Raw genomic sequence first — 24,621 nt, 5'->3', positions numbered from 1 at the left:
TATGTGGCTTGTAGTTGGCTTTGTGGAAGGGTCACTGCTGCCATGCCCTGTCCTATGGGTTGCAGGGACAGTTGTGTGGCACAATAAGTGGTTTTGCCTGTGGACTCTGTGACTGTCTGTAATTCCTGGTTTATTCTGTACCACATTCCAGCCCAATGATAAGGAGGTCAGCATTGAAACTGCAGCTTGTTTCCTTTCTCTTTGGGACACAGATTAAGCAAATAGCTAAAGTAGTTTATCACAAAGTGCCATGTGAATATAAGCTCCAAAACCCTGATGCCACTGACTCAAGGAGATAATTCTTACTGATATGCTTCTGAATATTGTCACTATTTCATAGTACTCCTTTCAACTGAAACAGGAGTTGGAGCAAGTTTAAGTTTAGGACAAGTTAGATTTCTTCTTGCAAAAAAATACATTGGAGAGAAAGTCATCCCACAAACTGCTTGGAGAACTGGGATTTTAAGCTGATGGTAGTACAGTAATTTTAATTGGATCAAATGGGACTGTTTTAGAAAATTGCAGGGAGTTGGTGGCTACTGAAAAGCAGTCATGATGGGTTTAGAAGTAGACTAGTACCTTTTTAACCTTTTTTTATGTATGGAAACTCCTTAACTGTTATGAATGAATTTGAGTTCTTGCAAGGTTTTGGGTGAATAATAAATACAGCAGTGTTAATTAGTGGGTGTGCCTGTCTTTAAAGGTCTATCCTTTCAACACCTCTTGAGATGTGGCAAAACATCACTGGAGGTGAGATACTGTGAGTGTGTAGCAAGTAAACATCCTGGGGTAGATCTCTTGAAAGTGTACTGAGCTCTCCTAAGTGTCTGGTGGGTTGGCTTGGAACAGTGCAGTGTGGTTTTAATCCTGTACAAAGTGCAGTGAAGGGCAGCAGGGAGGAATCCTGGTTAGTTAAGACCAGGTGCATCTTACCTGCCAGCGTTGCTGCCAGTTGAGCAGAGGTGTTACAAAGTGTCACTGGTTTTTGCAGACTCTTTGCTCAGCACAGCGATGGGGACAACAGGATTAACACAAGGAGGTAGGAGGCATGAGTCTGATGCCTTGAGGCATGGGAGGAAGATGCATCCCTCTAGTCAGAAATTCCTCTGTACAATGGGGTTAAATCAGCATCTCTATGACCCAAAGGTTGCAGCTTTATGAAGTGTGGCCTCTTCATAGTGGCCCTTTCTGTGAAAGCAGGGCTGAGGTGGGAGAATTTCTCAAAAGAAGCAGCCATAGATGTTTTATCTCTTTCTTTTGTCCTGGCTCTTCATGTCTGAATAGCTGTTTCTAAGGCATTAGTGTACAAAGGCAGTGTGTGGCTAATGATCTGCTGTCTGGCAACAGCCTTTTTATACTGTAGCATCTTAACGCTGAGTGTTGTGGAGAATTTTAGACAAGATGCGTATTTGTTGCAGTCAAGGGATTCCAGCCAGGTCCAGAATGTATGAAAGTAAGTATTGTAGCATCTTTGTGGCAGTTATTTCTGTAGAAAGACAAAATCACTAACGTGATTACCCAGCCTTGATCCTCTCTGATTATAGCAAGCACAATCTGCTTTTTAACGGAAGAGTTAATGTGTCAAGGGCCAACTGACTTGTTTCCAGAAGTGTGTGAACTTTCTACAGAAACTTCTGGACCTCTAACCCTTTCTTCATTAACTCAAATGCTTTGGCTGATATTAAATTGCTAAGAGGAATAGTTTTAATATATGTGTTTGCTTTAGAGCTACATTAGGTCTGCCTCTTCCATTGGTATAGTTGAGGTTACTTTTTTTCTTGCCTCATCAATGCTTCTGAAGGCTGTCTCCTTGCTTGGCTTCCAAGAGTGAAGAGTTTGTACGCAGGTACACCCAATTTTTTAGCAGTATTGTTTCTATTTTGTAATTATTCAGCCTGTAATTTCACTTTGACAGAGTAGCTGAACTTCAGTCTGATGTATCACTTCTCCCTTAATTGGCTCCAGTGTTGTAATTAAACAGCTAATTTGGTCCTGGCATAGAGTCAGCAGATGATCTGGGTGGCAATAATCCCCTGTCAAAAGCCAGGCCTCCTTAATAAAATTAGTCTTACATGTTTTCAGCTGGAGATACATAAGTATCAGACTGTTCTGCCTAATGGGATGTTGGTATCAGGCAGTACTGGTTGGAGGAAAGCTCACCTGGAACGAGCATAATAGAAACTGCATGGGCAGATCTTAAAAGGTTAGAGAGGACATGGATTCTCAGTGTGCATTTGGAGTTCTCTGAGATGCTCAGATTAGTCATTCAGAACAGTAAAATGGTGGTTTGGGGGTCTGTCCTTGTTTCCCCAGAAATCAGGAAAGGATTAGAAGTGTCTCTGGAAGGCTGATCTGCAAACAAGCAACGTGGCAAAGCTGTTTGGTGTGAGTAAGGCTGTTTGGTAATGCTGATCTTAGAAAGGAGTTATCTTCCCATGGAGAGGTTACTATCGATCATTCTCGGTGCAAAAGTTCATGGTGATGCACGAGTTGCATGTGCCCACTGATGGAGGAGGAGGAGGGAACTCTCGGGGCAATTTGGAAAGCTTTAGCCTTTGCTGTCTGACTCACAGTAGTAAGTGTTCAATGTATGAACAGGCTTTTTCTTGCAGATTAATGAATTTGGGATTAAGCTGCTTGAATTGAGTGTCTTGGATGTGTTTCTGAGAGATGGATCGAACAGAGCTGTTTTGTCTCGCTGGGTTCTGGCAATTTTGTGCTCTCGTGTTTTGGAACCTGTGGATTAGGTGAAGGCTCAGCAGTTTTTTCTGAGGAGCCTGTAGACATGGTAGCATGATATAGAGAATGCAGATGTTTCTTCCTGCTAGTGAAGAGGCTGTTTCTGTCCCATGTACCTTCAGAAGTGACTTTTTAAGCTCAGTACCTTGTCCAGCTGCAGTTCAGTGTCCTATGGCTTGTGCATTCTTTAAACAGGTCACTTGAGTCTAATGATAACTTGCCTCTATCTGCTGAGTGGCCAAAAAAATTACCATAATTAAGAATAAGGCTCATGAGCATCAAATTATTAATGTGTGTTGTACCAGATATGGAACTCCTCCCCTCTTTACAGTAGCCTTGCACTAGGTTGGCTTTAACACTGCCTTGCTTCAAGTAACATCTTTAGTGTTTTTGGAGAGGGAGCCTTTAAATCCAGGTGTCAGTAATGAAATCCTTCTGCCTGTGTTGCTTTAACCTTTTGAATGGTCGGTTTCCTGATCAAGAAATAAGTTGGTTTTTGTTGGATCCCAAGCTGCTGTACCAGTAGATCATGTGAATGGTTTCCTGCTCTAGTCATCTCAAATGTCACTTATATCTGCAACGTGCAAGAGTAGGTTGAAAAAGGGACAATGAGATCCTTAGGAAAGGTAGTTAGTCAATCTTTTGTGAAACCAGAGTTGCTCAACTTCTCAACAATTAAGCAGCTTTCTCAATCTTCAGGTGATTTTTATTAGCCTGGTTTCCTATGGAAACAAAGTTTACATTCAAATTGCTCATTTGTTTTTTCTTCTGATTTTTGAACCTACTTGGAATTTGGGCTGTACAGAGAAGTCAGTCCTATACTCATAGGTTTCTACAAGCCCAAGACAAGTGGTCAGCTAAAGACCTTGTTAATGTCTTTGCTGGTGGGAAGGCAACACAACTGCTGTTAAAACTTCTCCCCGTGAGCAGAGCTCTTCCAAAGCAAACTCTGTTTCAGTGTCCTGTGAAATTGGCCACTATTTTGTACTAGTCTTCAAAGACAACTTTTTTATCACTTTGTATATATTTCCTGTTTTCTTAAGGCACATCTCAACTTCAAATGCAGAGATGTGCTTGCTTGTATTGTGCAGCCTTAAGTATATTTTTATAATGCTGTTGGAATCCCAAAGTGATACAGAGGGATCCAGTCTTTGTTTTCAGGGTCAAAGGAAAGTGAAGATTTGGATTCTTTAGCAGTGCACATTTCCTTTTAGACTCAGAATCATGTGATGAATCTCTTCTCCAGTGACCTCACAGAACATGAGTGACAGCTTGCACAACAGAAGATGAGTGATTAAAGAAGATGATGAGTTTGTGTGTTCTCTGGTATCTGCCTTGTGACAGAGCTGAGTTTATGGGGCAATGCAACACAGCAGAATGAGTTGGTTTGGAGTTGGTTTTCTTCTACAGGAGACCTTATTCTGGAAAAGATGTGACAAGCTCACAAGGGATTTTACTTTGTTGTATGAGATGCTTATACCGAACACAGGTCTTGATTTTAAAACCTTTTAAAAGATGCTGTGTTTGTAGTCTATTCTGTGGTTAAATGAAGTGTCAGGAGGGACACTTCATTCAGTTTAGCTGTTACAGCATCAGCAGGTCAGAGGCTGGCCTTGTTTCCTGTGCAACCATTAAAGCTGCACATTTGATATAGGTAAAACTCCATCTTTAAGGCCTTGTAGTCAAAAGGGGTGTATTATTAATAAATACTATGCCTGGGTAGTTATAATAACTGAGGCTTCGAATGCAAGATTTGACAGGAAATATATGGTCAAAGCAGTGGTTGTTTTATTTTTAGGTTAGCCTACAAAGGAAATAGTGCAATCCCTTAAGTCTCACGTGTCCTGTCCACTTTGACCTTGTGGGGTGGCTTCAAGAAAACTTGATAAGAGTCTTGAGGATTGGCAGCTGGATAAGAAACACAAATTCTTAACTTTTTGCAGGGAAGGTTCATTAAACTCAGCAGCTCTGTCTGATCTAGCAGGTCAGCACGAGCTGGTTCTTCACACAGCAGTAATGGGAGGAGAGAAATTTGAATACAATTGTGGAGTGACACAGTGAGGGAGTAGAGTCACTGAGATGATATGAAAGGGATACAGTTCTGCTGCTCGTGGAACAAATTGATTTTTTTTCTTTTCTTTTTTTTTAAATTTATTGGGTGTGAATCCATTTTAGACCAGCAAAGTGCAGGAATGAAGTGGATCAAGGGTGTCTTAAATTTCTCTTTCAATTTGTTTTCCAAACTGCTGTTGTTCAGTAAGTGTATCAGCACGATGAGTTTAAGTGCTGAGGTAATTTTTTTTTTTTTTTTTGTCTTGGAACTGAGATGCTTAGCAACTGGGAATTCTATTTTTGGAAAAATATATCTTTGCATGCAGCCAAAATTTGTGGCATTAAGCAGTTTCCTTGTTTGTTGTTACATTAGAGGGCTTCTAAGTAATGGGCAGTTGTTGCTGTTCTTAAGTCTATATTTCATGTACTACTTTTTATAGACAAAAAACAGTCCTCCTGCCTGATTGATGGGAAGGGGAATTAATGCTGACAACTGAGCATAGCTGCATGAGGGTAAAGCTTCTTGTTTTGTTTAATTCTTCTCCAGTATTAAAATTGGAGTCATTTCTGAAGCAGGTCTCCCTAAACTACTTAAAAGCAGTTGCTCAAAACAGTTGCTCATAAGAGCACCCTGAGAATAGTGAGCATCACAGAAGCACTTGTGTCAATGAAAATGAAACCACATTTTGTGTACAGGGGCTGTGCCTGTACAAGGAGGCCACATTATGAACTGTGATAGTGCATGAAACTGTTTTCCTGCCACACAGCAGCACAACTTTGGCACCTCTTCAGCAAATCTGTGAGCTCATGCTTCCCTGGAATCTTATTAGGGAATCAGTTCAGTACCTTCTTTTTCTGGAAGTGGTAATGTTATCTTAGAAACAAGTTGTAATCCCGGCTGTGTGTCTGAGATAGTGCTGTAGCTATAATTGCCAAAGGATATGCACAAGGCAAGGTTTCTTGTAATCTTTTCACCCTGAGTAGTATTTTAGAGGGGTGGAGACTGCTGCTTTAATCTTGCTTTTCCTCCACGTGCAAGACTCTGTTTTAAGTAACTTTATCTTCTGTGTTGTTCTTATTGGAGAGGGGAAACATCAGCTGGTGCTTGTCCTAAACCCTGACTAGTCCGAAATGCCTGATCTGTGGGTGCTGTTCCTCTTGATGTAATAGAGATATCTTATGGGTATGCCAAAGAAAGGTGATATTTGAGGCTTTGCCTATATTAGTAATGGTAAAAGATGATATCGATGGCATGTAAGACCTGACTGTTTGCTTGAGTGGTGAAACATATTGAGGAATACAGTCATACCAATATCTAGCACTTCTCCTGGGGGATGAAAGGAGTGAGAATATCCAGTTTTGAACACAGGATAATCTTCCAGCTTGCCATTCAGCCTGTCTTAAAGCTGATCACAGTATTTCACTGATAGCCATGACTTGTCTGCCTTGTCTGTTGGCAACGTAGAGACCTCCAGACAAACTAACCTTAGTCTGGTGTAAGATAAACTTCTGATAAAAGATCAGCACACTTGGATATGACCTTCTAAGGGTTGCTCTGATTGCTGCTTCAAGGCTGAATATGTTTAGGGACCTTGGGGAAGATTTGCAGAGTTGCTGATGGAAAATAAAGCTTTCAAATATCCAGCATGTTATCAGCTGTTGACTGCCTGACAGTTCTGTGATCCTAAAACATTTGGTCGTAGTTTATGAACTTCCTGCAGCTTTGATTTGAGCTTAGTGGGACCTCATTAGAAGTCAGAAATACTGTTGAAAAGTTGGTGTCTGAGCTACTGTATGTTGTGCTTTCTGTGTTTTCAGACATGCAGATAAAATTGGAAATGTTAAATGTTTGCCTTCCTCCTTCAGGCCGTGTTGATGTCGACCACGTGATAACAAGGAAAATGCAGCTCATAGCAGAAGCTGAGGTAAATATAATACTTACTTGTGGGGTGGAGCAGGATAACTGACCCCCAATGTCTTTTGGAGAGTCACTGACCCTGGAACACAAATATCCCTGTTCAGTTGTAGTTTGAGTGCAGTGACTTTTCCACAGCCCTCTTTTTCTGTCCTACTTGGCACAAGAGGGGTAGTGTTTATCCGATGTGGTTCTGTCTTCCTTGACCCCAATAGGTTGAAGTCCAGAGATAAGAATGAACTTTGAGACCTGTAAATAAAATGGAAATTCCCTTACCACTAACTTCTGGCAGTGTGATTATTAGCCAGCCTGCTTGCATATTTGAAATGCTCTGTGTCCTGCTATCCACTGAATAAAGGGTATCCCACAACTTCTGTTGCCTTGGCTGTGGAGATGACCCTCCTGAGCCTTAGTCTCACTCCTGTCAGGGAACAATATCCTCAAGGAAAAGAGCACCAGGTGTTTCTGACATCACCTGCATCTGTGTGAGCTGCCATTGTCTTAGATTATATTAAGGTGATTTATGCCCAAATTAAATGAAGTTGGCCAAACAATGAACTGCACCCTCCTTGTTAACCATTGTTTTGTGGCACCCATGTTCCTCAGGGCAAATCGTCCTGCACTCTTGCATCATTTTATTGCAGAGAATTCTGTGGTAAAGATGAAGTAATCTAATTGTTCCAACTTTTTGTGAATAGTAGGGAGTGGATACTTAGAAAAATACCTTGCACCTTTGAGATGTTTTCCTGTTTAAAAGTCTTTTTTTTTTCTACCTCTGTAGGTGGTAATTTATAACAAGTGTAACTAAAGGGGTTTTAAATGTCTTCTGCAAAGGGTGCTTTTTGTGCCGAAACTCCTAAAATTCAACCCATTAGAGGGATAGTCACCTTGGAATTTTATTTTGCATGTTGTGCTCTCCTGTTTATCCTTACTGAGGACATGGGAGATCAAGCCTTGTAACTCTTCTCTGCAGACAAAAACAGCCACTGTTAATCACTGTGCTGGCAATGGATGTTTGCAGGAGAAAGCTTTCACTGTTAAGCACATGAAGCTTTGAAAGTTCCAGGGAGCAAGGGGACAACTTGATCTTGGATTTCTTTCTTCAGGAGTGTTCCTTATTTAGTTTCTTGTTCCTTTTTTTTTTTTTTCTGGCCACCAGTTTTGAGACACACTAGTTTGCAGACAGAGTGATCTCTTATTTGCAAAGAGAATCCTAAAGAAACAGCGGGTCAGTGGTGCTTTAGTTGCTGAAGTTTCTCCCAAAACAGGGGGAGTTCAGGTTTTAAGCCCTGAGTTAGGCAGCTTGTAGATTTATTTAAGGTGCCTCAAAGCTACAGTAATAGAGGTAAGGTTGTGGAAAAAACCCACCTACTGCAAAATACCTGAGAATTCCTCGAGTGGCAGGCACCCTTTTGTTGTGTGAACCACTGGACAAAGGCTTGGATTGCAGTTCCTCTTTTCTGTGATAGGTATCTGAGGTCTAGGCAGATGCTTGGCTTGTGAAAAGCCTGGTCACTGACAGCTCCACAGATATAAATAGGATTTGCAGGAGCTGGAAGTCAGGCACCTTCAGTCCAGTCTGGAAGTCCTTTGCTCATCCTAAACTGAGCTGAGAAGGGTGTGCTCTGTCACTTGGTCAGGGCTGGCTGTTGTCACGTTCCAGTGACCAAAATTACTAAATCTGTTAGAATGAGTAAAATGCTGGGGAACTGATGCAACTTTAAGCCACAGGGTTACTTCCCTCAGCTTTCTCTGACTTCTCATCAATTATTGGCCAGCTTCTGCTTTTTATGGCACAGCATTCTTTTCATGCTTGTTGGTTTGTAATTACAGTTACTGGTGGGTGTCTGTACTCTGGTTGTATTTTATTTAATCTGTTGAGAACTCATGCCCTGCTCTCCCAGTCCAAACACCTGCACGTGTTGGTATCAGCCCTGGAGGAGGCAACCTCAGCAGAGTGCCAGCTAAGGGGAAGAGGTACTTCAAGGAAATACCATGTTAAACTCTCACCAAGAAGAGATTAGGCTGAAAAAAGGGGAGACACTGTAAAAAAAAAAAAAAAAGAAAAAGATACTGTTTTGTTGGGAATGAATAGTGCTTTGTTTGGCATAGGAATTTGAGCACTCCAAGAGGAGCAGGAATTTCTCTTTTGGCTTTTTTAGTAGGGATATGTGCATGCATGCTGTAAAATTAGGCTGTACTAGAGAGCACAACTGTCTTCTGTTACAGGTTGTATTCCCAAGTACTCAATATTTGTTTTTTTTCCTCCTGTTTGTAAAGGAACAAGTCCATATCTCTTGCCTCCCAGAAAAGCAATATCTAAGAGTAGCCAGATCCTAAGAGCTTCTGTTTCGTTAAGCACTGGTGAAGCTTATTTATTCTATACTGGAAGCTGCCAAATAGGGGGAAGATGTTTTTTGAAGTTAAATATTAGTCTACTCCTTCCCCTACTGCAGCATTTGTTTCAAGAGATCTCTCTGGATCTGACTACAATGGAACAGGAGGAATGAAGAGTTCTGATCCACCTTGACCTCAGGGTCTTCTGGTTTTATGTGGGCTTACTTCAGATTGTCCTGTATTTTCTGCCGGAGAGTTAAACTTGCTTTCTTGGCTGTTGTTGCACTAGACAGGAGCATTTTGTAAGAATATGTCATCTGATCATGTATTTTATACAATCATAGAGTGGTTTGGGTTGGAAGGGACTTTAAGGACCATCTCATTCCAGCCCCCCTGCCACGGGCAGCGACACCTCCCACTAGACCAGGTTGCTCCAAGCCTCGTCCAGCCTGGCCTTGAGCACTTCCAGGGATGGGGCAGCCACAGTCACTCTGTGCCAGTGTCTCAACACCCTCACAGGGAAAAATTTCTTCCTAATATCTAACCTAAATTTCCCTTCTTTCAATTTGTACCCATTCCCTCTTGGCTTGTCACTACAGTTCCTGATGAAGAGTCCCTCTCTGGCTTCCCTGTGGGCCCCTTCAGATACTGGACAGTTACTCTGAAGTCTCCTCTTCTCCAGAAACTTTTACTTTGCAACCTTATGAGAAAGTAGAAAGGAGTGGGGAATTCTGAAGGTGGTCAGAGAAACACATGCATTTCTTAAGCAGCTGAGCAGTGGGAAAACTAGATGAAATAATACGTAATTATCATGTAGGAAGACCTGGACCTTGAATCTGGAGGCAAACTGGAAAAATCCCAGGCAAAGGATGGTCAGATAAATGTGGCTAGTAGACACTTGCATAAAGAAAACCAAAACAATATGCAAATTATGTTTGAAATAAGTCATAAGAATAACTCTTAAACCACTTTGCAAATCTCAGGGTCCTCTCTGTATGTAATAAGAGAGTTTGCACCACAACAGAAAGGAATCCAGAGCTCAGTGTGGCACTTTGTGCAAAAATGAGTAACTCTGAACATTTTATCATTAAGTTTCTCCTAAATGCATTGAGTTTTAAAAAAACTGCTTGGGAGATCAGGTCTTTGAGAGTTCATGTTATGAGACTGAATAGCAGATTGAACTATATTGCAGACAGGAAAATACAGGAATTAATTACACATACTAGATTCAGGCAGGACAAAAGGGATATGAAAACATCTTAGCATTTTACAATCTGCCTTTTGAAGAGGAATTATAGCCTTTGTCTGTATAACTTATTATTTGGAGGGTTAAGTAATGTTTTTCTTTCTAGAAATGAAACTCTATCAGGTGAAGCAAACAGGCTTTGACCAGGATGGCCTGTGCTTTATCCACAGCTGATTAGCTCCTTTTTTTTTGCACTATATCAGTGCATTTTGCCAAAAAATGGTGAAGGAGATGCTTATCTATGTTTTTTCATGCACCTGAAGTAGCCAAGGTCTCTAGTGAACCAAACACTTCAGAAATTGCCTTTGCTAAAGTGCGAGATGAAAAATATGAATAGGCTATAAATGGTGCAACTTTGACATAACTTCCTCTTAATAGAGAAGACAACCTGTATAAAGCTGTGAGAAGAAAAGGGAGTGTAGGAGATTGAACTGGAATATTTAATTCTGCGAATTCTCGAATTTGTTGGTTCCCAGTTTTGTGCACTAAGGACATACCTCTGGTTAAAACTGAGAAATGTTTTCTGGGACTCGTGTTTTAAGTTAACACTGTAACATATGAGAAACACCTACCACTGCAGACATGTGTATGAAGATCAGTATGTTTACTTTGTTTCTCTGTGTTGCATCTGATAGAGAAACATAAACGTTATTCAAAGTCCTGAGGTGTGTGAACAGGCCAGGATGAGCCCCTGATCTTGTCCCAGCAGGCTCCAACTGTTGGCAGGAATGTTTTCTTGTTGCCTTGCTCTGTCCTGCGCCGGGATAAACAGGAATATAAATATTTTATGAAAATGTATCCAGCAAGTTAAACGATTTCGTGCTCTGTTTTTACTCTGTCAGCAACTGAAGCCAGCTTTCATGAAGGAGGTGGACAGTCACTTCACAGAGTTTGTGAACAGCTTGGTGGCAAAATCAGCGCTGCTGGATTCCTCATCTCCAGCCTCCCTCTTCCCAGCTTCCTGCTCAGAGAAGGAATTGCACAAAGCCAAGTAAGCCAGTTTTAACTGTTCCTGTAACAAGGTTATGTTTCATGGAGGCTTTATTTCCTTTTTTGTCTCAAATGTTCTCCTCTTTTTTTGCAGGAACTCAAGGGCCCCTCCAGAACACGGGAAGATCTTTACTGCCAGGAGGTCCCTCTTGGAGTGAGTAACTTAACTTCACATTTACCATCAAATTGACTGAAAATACCCTTGATAGCAAATTAAAGAGCCTTTGCTTTAGGGTACTTTCCCCACCACCACCCACCCACAGCCTTACATTCAATCCCATGTGGACTAATCTGCTCAAGCTTCTCTGTTTCTTTCTAAAACATCTGTACTACTTGCAGGCTTCCCCAAATGTAAACCTTAATTACAGCCCTCTCAGTCCCACTGGGATAATGGCTAATTATCCTTTGTCTGAGGATGAACTGAGGACTGGGACCCAATTTGTACGTTAATTTTCGTCTCTCCCTTAGTGAACTGTTTGAAGTGAGTCACATCAGGACAATCTACCACATGTTCATCGCTCTCCTCATCGTCTTCATCCTCAGTACACTTCTAGTAGACTTCATTGATGAAGGAAGGTAGGAATGCTTTGGAAACACAGGGACAAGGGTTGGGAAATGCTTCCAGAGCTCCAGAGGTACAGGAAGTAGCGGAATGGTGCAGAAAGAAGGGGGAATCCTTCCTTTGGGTGTTGTTGGACGGAGGGGTTTCAACTTGACATAGAATATATGCTGGAATTCCTGTTGAGGGGGTATGATCATTTCAAATTGGATAGATGGATATTAGGAAAATACTACAAATTGATGTATTACATGAGAATTGTGGCCAGCACACTTTGGCCTAATGTGCTTAGTTCATCACAAGGCTGGCAAAAGGGAATGTGGACTACTTTAGCTGAACATCTCTAATGAGAAGGTAGCTTTCAGCTGCTTGTGTTGCTTGAAGAAGGACTCTGTTTAGAGAAACTTTAAATACTTCAGCAGTCCTTCCTCTGTTTAAAAATGACAGCTCTGGAACACTGTACTTGTGCTTAAATAAAAATAGAACTTTTGTTTTTCCTGGGGAAAAATCTCAAGGATGTTGGCACAGCCTCTGCTAAGATAGTGCTTTGTAGGTAGCCAGTTGTGGAAAAAAATTGTGAAAGACTGCCTTCCTCACACTTGGTTGTTGCTTAAATAGTGTTTTGGCAAGCTGTATCTCATGTACACAAGGAGGATTATGTGTTTATCTTGCTGATTATCTGCTCTTTGGTGTACAAAACCAGAGCTGTATCTTGATTATAATCAGTCCCCCTTGTCTGGATATAAGAACAGACTTATGTGCCACTGAATGTTTAGCTGATCCTAACTTACTAGTGTATGGACACTGGGGAGAATTGGTATTTACCTCTAAAATCCCTGATTACTTAAAAAAAATTGCTGTGGCTTTAACTAGATCTGATCATTTGGATTCAGTTTGCAATTGAGCTACCACATGAGAGCAAATACTTTTTGTTGTTGTACTCTGTGCTATCATCTCCTCTGATCTTAGTTTAGAAGAGCTGCTTACTGTAGGAGTAAGCTCTGGTGACTGTGATAGTCAAGTTGAACATCCTTTTGTTTATGTCCTTATGTATTAAGCTTGATTAATGGACTGAAGTACCTGGTGCACACCAGTTGGATATATTTGGACTGACCATCTAATGACCCTGAGCCTTTTGGGTAACTTCTAAACTGAATCCATGTGGAATGCCCCCAGATCTCACAAAGCAGGATTAAACTAGATTTGAGTGGTGCCTGTTAAAATACCCCATGCCTATAGAGGTGGGGAAAAAGCCTCTTTAGGTGTTAAGCTCCTGGGAAGAACTGATTCTCAGTGGCCACGTCCTGGGAGTGTTCCCCAAAAGCTCTTTTGGGCCCTGGTTCAGCACTGGATCGTTTAGTCACATGCTTGTTCTTAGCAGGGATGAGCTTTAGCATATTCTTAAAGCACATGCTGATCTTAAAGATGGGCTTAATTAAGCCCTGTGGGGGTTAATTATGTGCCCTGATGGCATGAGTCCTGCATTTATTTTCTGGTATACTTGAGAGTGGTCACTTCTATCCCAACTGCCAAACAATTATGATCTGGAAGGTTTGTGTTTTGTAGCCACTTAGTGGACGAGAAGTATTTCTAATCAAACAACGGACACTGAATATTGTGTCTTTCCTTGTGCCTTCTAGACTGGTCCTAGGATTTGATCTCCTGGTCTTTGTTTTTGGAAAGTTCCCAGTTGTCTTCTGTACTTGGCTGTGCATGTTCAGTGCCACAGTTGTCATTCCATACAACCTTTTCGTCTGGTGGGCCCAAGGCTACTGCAGTTCCTCTCATCGTGCAATCCACTCTTTCTTCTATGGGATGTTGTTCACACTCTTCCAAATAGCTGGGCTTGGCTTTGGACCAACCTATGTTGCTGTAGCCTATGCCCTGCCTCCAGCTTCCCGTTTTATTGTCATACTGGAGCAGGTAAGTCCCTACCTTGTATCTTTGGATATATTGAATTTCATTTTCAAAATGAAATTTTGAAATTTTTCCCTAAAATGTTACTTTTATTTGTTAAAGTAAGCCAGGGCTGTGGTTTGAGTTTGTCTGTGACTTGAGAAAGAGTAGATAGTACACTTAATTTTGACCTGGAAACCACTTGTGGGTTTTTACCCTCTATTTAAGATTTTACTGTGTTTTTTTACTTCAGGGCTGAAATGCCATTTATTTCTAGTTGTCTTGTGGATGCTAAGTGCTTAAAACAAATTTTAAGAACATGTTGTGCCATAGTTCACAAGGAAGCTGTAACATTCCTCTTTAAAAAACAAAACCCAAAAAAAGCAAGAACACAGTTGTCAAGTGGTTCCTGTTTCCATTTCTGTTCCCAAGAAACAAGTGTCTTTGCTCTGCAGTCAGAACTTCATTGAACGTGGATTTTTGTTTTGCAGTGGGGGGGAAGCAGGGGAAGAGTACAAAAGTGATCTGGTCAGACCATCAGGTTAAAAGAAGGATGGTCAGAGATGAGTGTAGCTTTAAGAATTAACCTTGGACTGGCCCTCCTTTTGGCTCTTCAGTGTTAAAGCAAAAAAAAAAAAACCCTGCTCTGCAGTTTTGCACTATTTAATATGGCACCACCTTATCCCCAGGTAGTGGTAATTGCTGTACAACACATCTGGCTTCAAGGATTTATTTTCAAGACATTGAAACATCCTGGCCTACTGAAATGGATACGGGGTTTCCCTTTGATTTTAAGTTAATGTTAGCTGGTTAGTGACTTGCTGGTGTTATTCAGGATCCTTGTGTATGTGGTGATCCTGTGAGAGTAAATGAGATGTTTTGACTCTCCTGAGCCATGATTGTTACTGCAAGTTTCACTTTGCAGAGTCAGTTAAACAGACTTGTTTGTGGAGGAAGTAACTGTTTACTCCTTCTAGAAGGAATAAATTGCAGAAAAAGGTGTTGAAGGTGTTGCTGTAAAATGTCTGATCCAGTCTTTATTGGAAAGTGAGAGTATTGAGCTGCTGATCTCTTGGCCTTCCAGGTCCGTCTTGTTATGAAGGCTTATTCCTTCATCCGGGAGAATGTACCCAGAGTCCTGTCCTCTGTGAAGGACAAGTCCAGTGAGTAACTTGCCCTACTTCATTTTACAGCAGGGCATAGCCAGCTCTAATTTCCCCTGCATTACTTTAAGCTGCCCTCATGAGCTGGAGAGGTGGGATTTGAATAGGTGACTTGGGATGGGGAGGTCAAAGGGCTCTGCATCATAATTTCAGCCTGAACCTTTTCATTTGGTGTTAGGCTATGAACGTGACTGTTGTTCAGGTCTAAGTCATCTCTGGATCTGAAGTCTTTGTTCTATAGACTCCCTATTTCTGCTTTTAGGAGCAAAAAGTATTTGGAGGTTGCCAGCCCACCTCCAGCTTAGTGTTCCAGTTGAAATGACAGCAGCTGTAGAATAGAAACTCTTTAAGCAAGACATGCTAGAGCTGAACTGAACCCATGTGTTGATACAGGCCTTACAGCTTCATCTTCCTTAAGAGGAAAGGAAATGTGATACCAAGGTCTTAGCAGCTGGTTAGTTAGTTACCCTCACTTGTTAACTGGGCTTCATGGTGGGGAGACTCCATCTCAAAGGTCTACTTGTTTTATTCTCTGTAAATCCCATCCCTTTAGTTCCAGACTGAGGTTTCTGAGGTGATAAGGGTTCTGTGTTGTGAAAGGGTACTGGGGAGACTGAACTGTCATTAGGCAAAAAGATTGCCGAGTGTTCTTTTTGTTTTTTATTTCCCCCTCTTCCCAGGCACAGTACCTATTCCCAGAATCTCTCAGTACCTGTACTTCCTCTTTGCTCCCACCCTCATCTACAGAGACAACTATCCCAGGTAATGTGAGCAACAACAGAACATGAAAGTAGTCTGAAAACTGAAGCCAACATTAAGCATCCCTGGGTGTGATCAATTAATGAGTGAGAACTTTCATAAAGATGTGGTTAAACCAATCACCTGGCAAGGGCAGGGCTTGCTCCTGGAAACTTACTCTAATGCTCATAGTATTTTGACTTTACACTTCTGCTTTTATTTCCTTGGGAAACGCACTTGAAGTGAAGCAAATAAAGAACTTGCTACAGATTATCTAGTGATGGACAGTTCCTGCAACAGGCTTGTGTGTTTTATGTGGTGCTCATAAGCAGCCCTGTCTCGAGTTTGAGGGGAGAGGTTGAAGCCTTTAAAAGTGGGAACTCCCAAACTTTTCTGCACGTTGCTGGGTTGCGCTTTGGCAGTGTGAGGTCATCAGTCCTTTACGTGCCTGTTGGGCAGATCCCCCTCTCCTACATAACTGTGCAGTGCTGCCCTCCAGATACCTTTCCATTTATGGAATTGCTGTAATTGAAGGCGAGGAACCAGCAGTTTGGGCAGACATCCCCTTAGATGTCAGGAGATTGAGATTTCTGGAATTCAAAACCCGGGTTTTTTCAGAGAATAGGACAGTAAAATCAGTAATTGAAGGGGAGGGGGTTGCTGCTTTGAGGTCCTACTTAGCTATGGTATCATGTGTTCTTTTCCCTAGGAATCCCACGATAAGATGGGGCTACGTAGCCACCAAGTTTGCACAGGTGAGTAGTGCAGCTTTCTGCAGAGTGCACTTTTGGAGATGATGTGAGCTGTGTGGCTCAACAGCTCTCCCTTTGGCATTAAATCACTCTTTACTTGGTGTGGGCTTACCAGAAAAGAATACCTTTTAGTGACTAAAAAAGAAACTGTGATCTTGGTGCAGTAGTGGGTTTGTCAAAGAAAGAAAAGAAATTAAAAGTCTTTACCTAAACAAGCCTTTAGACTCCATTCCAGATAAAAAAACTCTGTGTGTGTGTAGAGCAATATCCATGCACTGGCCTTCTTTCTTTATCCTGACTGTAGTGCACTGGCACAGCTGCCTCCCTGCAGATACTCAGAGAAATTTGTGAAATAATGAGGCCTGGAGTCCAAACCTCCAGTGCTTATTTGAGGTTAAGGTTGACTGGTTCTTCACATTTGTGGCCATGAGCTTCAAAAGCTTCTTGTGGATGTGTTTCCAAGCAATGGATTTGTGTGACTGAAACCTTTCCTGTCACACAATGTGTTCTTGGTTTAAAAAGCAAAACAATGCAAAAAAAAAAAAAGGGGCAGCACAAACAGGCCTTTGGTTGCTTTGCTCTTGGACTAAAGAGGGTGACAGAGCACACACCTGCCTTCCAGCAGAGCAGTTAAACACTGACTTGCATTTTGACCTCAGCGTCCAGAACATGGGTTCATGAGCCAGAGAAAGCCTGAAGTGGTTTGGCCTGTAATATCCTTTGGGATGAAAGAAAAGTAAGATTTAATATGACATTTAAGTGCACTAAGTATTTTTCAATTATTTCTGCCTTTGTCTTGGACCTAGATCACAGGCTACTTCCCTCACTCTGGCATTGGCACATGTCTTTTGTGTCATAGCTTGTGAGTTGATAGGACTGGGAGGAACTGACAGCTGCTGGATTAGAAAAGATAAGTTGATTTTGCTGCTGGCTGTCAGTGAGCTACCGGGGTTGCTGTGGCTTACTTTGTGCCTGGATCCTTAGGGAGATTTATTGGCAGCAGTGTAAAAAAAATTATTTTGGCTTGTGTTGGCAGCTGCTGTTCTCTCCTGGAGCTGGCAAGTGGTAATGTGTTAATTGTGTATTTCTCTTATGAAGTCAGACTTTTGGGTATTTTTGTTCCAGGTGCTTGGTTCACTTTTCTATGCCTACTACATCTTTGTGAGACTCTGCATTCCTCAGTTTCACAACAGTAGCCAAGAAACCTTCAATCTTCGAGGGCTGGTCCTGTGCATCTTCAACTCCATTCTGCCAGGTAAGGCCTGAATCCATGAGTGACTGTTGCCTTTGTGGGAGAGGTGGGAGGGAGAAGTGCTTCATGTGAGATGTATTCATGGCAGGCAGAGATCAGCAAAGGAGGTCTTGTGGACAGATTTCAGTCTTATAGTGTTAAACTTCAGAATCAGCAGCACAAAATAAAAGCTGGGCTTTGAATTTAACTGTCTTCAAAGCTGTAGGCTCTGTGGCAGCCTTGCTGTTGCTCTCTGGGTTAAACATGGCCTGGTGTGGTGAGAAGCTGGAACACTTTTATGCTACCTGTGCAAAGCAGTAAATCTCATCTGTGCCAGTGCCTGTAAGAACAGCCTTGACTGTGTTACGTGCTCTTGCTTGTAGCTGAGAAAAAACACTACAAACCCAGTCTGCATCTCCCTTGTTTCCAGGTGTACTGATTCTTTTCCTGGTGTTCTTTGCATTCCTGCACTGTTGGCTCAACGCATTTGCCGAGATGCTGCGCTTTGCAGACAGGATGTTCTACAAGGTAAGAACCAGCAGCTGTAGCTTATAAAGCTTCTAAAAAGTCATTGTCCTGATGAAAAGGAAAGAGGAGGAAACTGAAGATTGCTTTACCAAACAAAACATCCATGGGATTTTGCTTTTGTGCTGTTAAAGCTCAAGTTTGTTGCTGTGCTGTAGAAGAGATTTGATTTCTGCTTGGCAGTCTGAGTTGCTTTAAGATGCTACGCCCTGTGCATGAACAGAACCAGCCACTAGACCTACCCAGTAGCTCCACTAGCACTGTTTTTGTTCTTTTATCACATCAGCCACCTGCAGTTTTGGATAAAACCTAACTTGGTATATTAAAGTAGAATGTTGAAAGTGTGATGGAAAGTGTTATTTCATAGCCAAATTGATATGTTAGCTTGGTATTATTCTGTTCGGTATTTTTCAATTTGATATCCTAGAAAAGCCCTGTAGAATGGTTTATACTTAATTAGATTTAGTTTTTCAACTGTGCTTTCAGGACTGGTGGAATTCCACATCCTATGCAAACTACTACCGAACCTGGAACGTGGTAGTACATGACTGGCTCTATTACTATGCCTACAGGGACTTCCTTTGGGTGAGTAACAAGCAGATGTATTCTTTTGTCAATTAAACACTTAACTACTGGGCAAAACAGTACCTTTGTCAAGGTGCAGCATCCCTGTCCATTTAGAAGCACGAAAATGTCTCACCTCAGCTGTTGTGGGTATCCACTGTGCTTTTTAGAGAGATCCATTGCTCATTTCTAAGTCCTTAATGTGTGCAAAATATGGGTCTGAGATGTAGGAATGCAGGGATTGGTTCAGAGCTAGAACTCACATTACACTGTTTTGATGAGCTATGGTGGATATTTCGTGAGTGGGCTCAACCTGAGAACCTGTGCAGGAGACCAGAAACGTGTCTGAAGAAAACCACCTAAAACCCAAGGTGCTCTGTAAAGTGCTCAGCATTTCATGTGTGCCTCTTGGCTGGAGGAGGCCCTTCTTAGCTCAGGAAAAAAGAATAAATGTTTCGTCAGACAAACATAACCCACATCAGAGTAGCTCCTAATACTCGGTATTCTCCTCTCTTCCAGTTTTTTGGTAAGAAGTTCAGAGCAGCAGCTATGCTGTCTGTCTTCACTGTATCAGCTGTTGTGCACGAGTATGTCCTGAGCATCTGCTTTGGCTTCTTCTATCCAGTTCTCTTTTGCCTGTTTACATGCTTTGGAGGTAAGTGCCAAGGAAGAGAGTATGAGAGTGGGCTGTGGGTGGTTTGTTTTTGTTTTTGTTTTTTTTTAAAGCATATTTTGCCCTTCTGATGATGATCCAGTTGTTCTTTAGGCACTAACACACAGGACTGTTTCTTGTCCCAGGGTTGCAACTGTGTGTCCAACTTTTGTGACCTTCAGCTCAGTAGTTATATATCTACATACACACAGAGGATTTTGAAGCTTTGGACTTAAATGAACAAGGTATTAGTGAAGAGGAAGAGAGCCCTGTATGATATACTGCTGGTCCTGTGGGACTGCACATAGTTTAATAGCACTGCTTCCTCTTTGCCGAGCTGCAGCTGAATTGCTGTGTGTCAGCAGGTTGTAGGTCTTCCTCTCCAGAGTCATAGTGTAAGACAGGTATTACTCTGCTACTACATTGAGGAAGAGCCTATTAGGAAGTTGGAGCTCTGGCATTTCATTTTGGGTTTTGAGGTAGAGGGCTCTAATAATCTCTAGGCCACCTCTGCCATGTCTTGTCACCCATGTAGCACAGATATTGATCCCCAGAGGCACAAGCTGGGCCACCTTGTTGGCAAACAATAGTAGTTGCTCTGTTACCAAGCATAATCAGATTTTCTTGCACTATACTGACCTCATGGAGTGGCCTTGTTGCTCCAGAGGTGAAGTAAGAAGATGAAGGGAGGGGAAGATCCAGTGAAATCAGTTGATCTTTGGTTCTTGAGTTTGCCTCTGAACAAGGCTTCTGGTTTCACCTCTTTCCAGTGATCTTCAACTTCACCCTGAATGACCGTCGGAAAGGGCCCATCTGGAATGTGATCATGTGGACTTCCCTCTTCCTGGGCCAAGGTGTCATCATCTGCCTCTACAGCCAGGAGTGGTATGCACGCCAGTACTGCCCTACGGAAAATGTGAGTGACACACCTTCCCCGTGGGATAACCAAGGGGCTGGCCCTGTCTTCCTGTGGGGACATGGCAGAAGTTACATGGCACGAGGCTTTTTGGCAGTGAGCTGCATCAGTTCTGTAGGAGCTGCTCAGCCTACAGGCTCCCTAACAGAATTGCTTTCAGTAGTGTTCTCTCTATGCTGGTAGTATTTCACTGCTTGAAACGGAGGGTGGTTTTCCCACATTTCTGTGGATATAAACCAATATGCTAAACCTCATTTAGGTTGTGGGGATAGAGGTCAGGAGAAACTTTCACGGGAGGCCCACAAAAGCTGTGGCTGTTGTCCCTCTCCCAGGCTGGAGTGGGTGGCAGTGAGAAATGGTTGCCTGTAAATGGTCAGTTTGGGGGTTTGTTGGGGTGTTTTCTCTGACTTGTAACTCCTTTCCTTGGGTACCAGACTCTGTTTTACATAAAACTTTCTGCTGTACTAGCTGATTTCAGTTTTAACTGAAGGTATCCTCAAGCAACCCCTATTTTAAGTTTGATTCTCCTCAATTAAGAGTTTGCCATTGTAAATGACTTGGCTTCTTGATACAACGTGCTGCTGGGCATGCATTTATCTGATGCATGGGGACTTGTGGCTGTAGCTGCACTTCCAGGCACTGTTTAGCGAGGGTTAGAACAGGGTTGCAGGGTGTAGACATGTGGTTTGATCTTTCCTGCTAGGGAGGTTTGACTTCAGGGGCTCACGCCACAGCTGGTGCTGTGGGCCTGTGACTAACTCACTGCTTCTCCATGTTTTGCAGCCCACATTCCTGGACTATTTAAAGCCACGCTCGTGGTCGTGTCATACGAAGATGTGAAAATGGTGTCCTCTGGCCATGTCGTCACAGAAAAACAGAGTTGTCCTCCAAGTATTTGGACCAGTGATCTAACTCACTACAGACTTTTTCTAAGGGAAGTTGTGCCTCCTGATTATTGGGGAGAAACGGTAATTTTTTTTAAACGTTGCTGGAGCAAACCAGTTGACCTGGATTGCAACAGACTTCATAGGCAGCATCTATTGCGTGCTGTCCCACTTTGAGCCATTTCCATGCCAGTAAAACATTGACCTGAAGGTGGAGTCTACTGGAATCCTACTCATCCAGGGGTCCCCCCAAGTTGCTGCTTTTCTGGACAAGAGGCAAGCTAGTCAGATTTGCTGGTAGCTCATTGTTGGCATCCGTCCATCTTCCTTAGCCATCTCTCTGCAGGTTTTTTTTCTCCCTTTTGGTAACGGGGTGTCTACAAACCTTCTGTTCTTTGTGATCCTGCCTGCCACTGTGACAAGTGGCAGAGCAACAGTGTGTTTGCCTTCTTGCTCTGAAGATAGCCAAAGTATTCCTGGCTGGCTTTGAACTGTGTTCCATGTGTGTTGGCTGCCAACAGATATAAAATGGGCAGAGGGAGAGGGGACTGTCAGTGTGCTTCTGGCTGCGTTGCAGAGTCAGGTTTGGAAGCAGGGCATGGTGTGGGCAGTCTTTATATGACTTTTTACACTGAAAATTTGTGTTTTATCCGTATTCATTTAGTTCCCAGCTGTCATACAGCATTTTTGTTCTCTGAAGGCCCTTGTGACTTGAGGAATAGTTTTTCTTGCTCTTCCTTTCTCCTGCTCTAGATAATCAATTCTTTCAACATGATTAACTTGTAAAAGAGCTTTTACTTTAATTTGGCAGGTGCTTTAAGGTATATATATGGTTGTTAAGGGTTTCTTTACTAAGAAAGACTTGAAATACTACAAGCCAACTGTAAGAAAATGGGATCAACATTACGGGTACATGGCCCACTCTCATTTGGCCATGTGCAGCTCAGCACCTTGGTGCCACTTGCCCACATGTGTTGCAGCAGCTTCTAATGCTGCTGGGAAATGAAGATCAACTGGTGGAGGAACCTTGACTTTGGTGAAGAGGGTCACCTGATAGAGATACCTTAACTTTGGTGACAAAGATTTCAGAATTATTCAGATGTTCTTTATTGGCACTTTTTGGTGACAGGGTTTCCGTACTGACCTACAGCTCTGGGTATTTGACACCAGCAGTATTGGGACAGCTGATGGACTTGTCTCCCAAACCACTTCAGACGCTCTTTTGGGCTTCTGTTTTTGCTAACCTGAGTCAGAAGTAATTTCATGGGAGAAATTAAACTCTTCCAGGTGTTCAGTCTTCAGTAAGGAGTCCTGCTCTTGAGAAAGGACATTGTCAGGGCAAATTTGCCAAATACAGTGTTTGTGTGTGTGGCTATCCTCTGACAATAACTCCTGCTAGAAATTGTTCACTGAAACAGTTGAGGTAATTTCAGAGGAAGAGGTTCACATATATACTCAAATTTGGTAGTATTAGTTTATAAAATCCTGAGAATTAAATGGATTACTTTATCCTCATTCAGCTTGAGTAATCCTATATCTTACACCATACCTTTTGTGGGAGGAAAGAACAGAAGTTCTGGAACAACTAAGCTTCCTTATTGAAAAAGACAAAACCCCCACCCTTTGGCTAAGCAGCTTTGTCACCTCCTTGGCATAGGATGAAACTCTGTCCAGTTCTTTTTCATTTGGTGCTCAAAACACAGATTTAACTGCACTCAAGGGGGGTGTGATGGATTAGAGACTTGGCTTGTTGTCTTCTTGCCTGTGTCAGGTCTTGGTACTGTCTCAGTGTTCTCAAAAGGAGACCAAACCCTGGTGGTGGCTCACTTTGTGCCAAGTTTTGGTGTTGCCCTCACAGCTGGCACTGTCAAATGCCCAAAAGGAACATCAGCATTTACTGTGTCAGCATCTTCACTGTTTGAAGCCTTGGGGCTTAAGCATCTGGCAAGCAAAAGGCAACCAGAAAGGGATGCTCAGCTGTTGGCACTAGTCTTAGTTTTTGACAAGTTGAGGTTTTTAGCCTTGTAGATCAAGGTATTTGGCAACCGTGCTGTCAGGGCATTAACAATTTGGATTACTTTCAATTCTGTGGGGTTTTTTTAATTGCTTCTGAATGTGGGCTTATTTTCATTTTTCTTAAGAGTGCTGGAGGGGAAATACTAAGTCTTTTGCACGTTGCTCATTTAATTAGAGTCAAGTATACCATGCTGGAGTTTTCTTAGGCTGTGAGTGCCAGACCTAGCAGTCCAGTGTTCTGGTCAATAAGGAGGATGCGAAGGTTCCCACCTGCCCTTTACAAGTACTTAATATAATATATACTGTTTCCTGTGGTTCTTTCCAACACAAGGATTGTGCAGCTTGCTTCCATGGTAACTCCCTCACTTATGAGGTGGGAAGCCTCCAGCATTGGAATGGCAGCCAGTACAGCTGCAGCTCCTTGCTCAGTAACCTCACGAAAATCAGTATTAATACAGCAAATGCAGCCTGGTTTTCATGCAGAAAACAATTTGTTCTTGGGAAGACCAAACCTCTGTGGAGCCCTCATGCCTAGTAGGTCCTTTCTGTTGGGGTGTTTGGCTTCCAGCCTCCAGGGTTGAAGCAGTCCTGCATCTGAGCTGTGAGCTCTCCCGTGGCAGCCGTCCGAGTACAGCGTGTGCTGTGTGCCATGGTGTGAGCTGGGGCAAATCCCGGTGGATTTTTTTCAGGATGGAATGGCATGGATTGCTTGAACCTGCTGAAGACAAACTGAACTGTTGGAGCTTCTGCTGCCAAACACAGATGGGCTGGAAGGACAGCAGATTCAAGGAGTCCACGTGCTCTGTGGCATCAGGATGATGAGCTGGCTCCCTGTGGTATCTCTGAGCCAGCCCTGGCTCATCCCTTCTCCTGGTGCCTCCAGCCATGGTGCCCCTTCCCTGGTGGTGGCAGAGGACAGCCTGGCCTTGGCCCTGGCCCCAGCCATTCCATGATATACACCCTGTACTGTGTTCTGTCACGCACAAGAGCTGTTTATAATCTACTGTATTACAGCAGTCAAAATATATTTTGCTATTAGGGGAGGAAAAAAAATTGCCTTGGCCTATTTTTTCTCTGAGGGTCCTGGTTTGGGGGGAGGAGTTACAGGAGGGCACAGGGGATGGTGATGGGGGCAGAGTAAGATATGTGGGTTTGCTTTCCTGGGAAGGTGGCTGCTGTGGGGAGACATTGGGAAGTGCCTTGTGGAGGAAGGGAGGGAGGGAAGCCTGAAGCTGTCCATGCCCAGAGCTCCAGGGAGTCCCTGGCACAGCCACCTCCTGGATGGGGCTGCAAGTGTCCTCTCGCTTTCCAGGGCAGGGATGGGATAGGGATGGAGCCAGTCATACTGTGGTAGACTCAAGCCTGGAGGTACCAGGCAGGATCATAGGATGGTAGTGGGGAGGAGACCTCCTTGGCTGGGTGCAGGGGGAGGAACTTTTACACAAG

The 24,621-nt window shown here is 42.8% G+C and overlaps 1 protein-coding gene and 1 long non-coding RNA gene across 3 annotated transcripts in view; one reads left to right on the top strand and one right to left on the bottom strand.

Moving 5' to 3' along the window:
• Positions 1 to 24,228, top strand: part of SOAT1 (sterol O-acyltransferase 1) — a 28,189-nt gene extending 3,961 nt beyond the window's left edge. Inside the window, exons 3-16 of the mRNA XM_032696367.1 lie at positions 6,658 to 6,716; positions 11,132 to 11,280; positions 11,374 to 11,433; positions 11,748 to 11,855; positions 13,479 to 13,761; positions 14,819 to 14,897; positions 15,578 to 15,659; positions 16,345 to 16,390; positions 17,513 to 17,642; positions 18,049 to 18,146; positions 18,630 to 18,728; positions 19,227 to 19,362; positions 20,130 to 20,275; positions 21,059 to 24,228. Of these exons, the coding sequence (XP_032552258.1) occupies positions 6,658 to 6,716; positions 11,132 to 11,280; positions 11,374 to 11,433; positions 11,748 to 11,855; positions 13,479 to 13,761; positions 14,819 to 14,897; positions 15,578 to 15,659; positions 16,345 to 16,390; positions 17,513 to 17,642; positions 18,049 to 18,146; positions 18,630 to 18,728; positions 19,227 to 19,362; positions 20,130 to 20,275; positions 21,059 to 21,115 (1,532 nt within the window). The 3' untranslated portion in view covers positions 21,116 to 24,228. The remainder of the gene's footprint in view (positions 1 to 6,657; positions 6,717 to 11,131; positions 11,281 to 11,373; positions 11,434 to 11,747; positions 11,856 to 13,478; positions 13,762 to 14,818; positions 14,898 to 15,577; positions 15,660 to 16,344; positions 16,391 to 17,512; positions 17,643 to 18,048; positions 18,147 to 18,629; positions 18,729 to 19,226; positions 19,363 to 20,129; positions 20,276 to 21,058) is intronic.
• LOC116790881 overlaps positions 1 to 24,621 on the bottom strand; it is a 37,731-nt gene that overhangs the window by 173 nt on the left and 12,937 nt on the right. The window lies entirely within an intron of this gene.

This window comes from Chiroxiphia lanceolata, chromosome 9, assembly GCF_009829145.1.
Source record: "Chiroxiphia lanceolata isolate bChiLan1 chromosome 9, bChiLan1.pri, whole genome shotgun sequence".
NCBI classification, from domain to species: domain Eukaryota; kingdom Metazoa; phylum Chordata; class Aves; order Passeriformes; family Pipridae; genus Chiroxiphia; species Chiroxiphia lanceolata.
The sequence above is the reverse complement of the archived record's forward strand: the minus strand, read 5'-3'. Positions and strand labels throughout refer to the sequence as shown.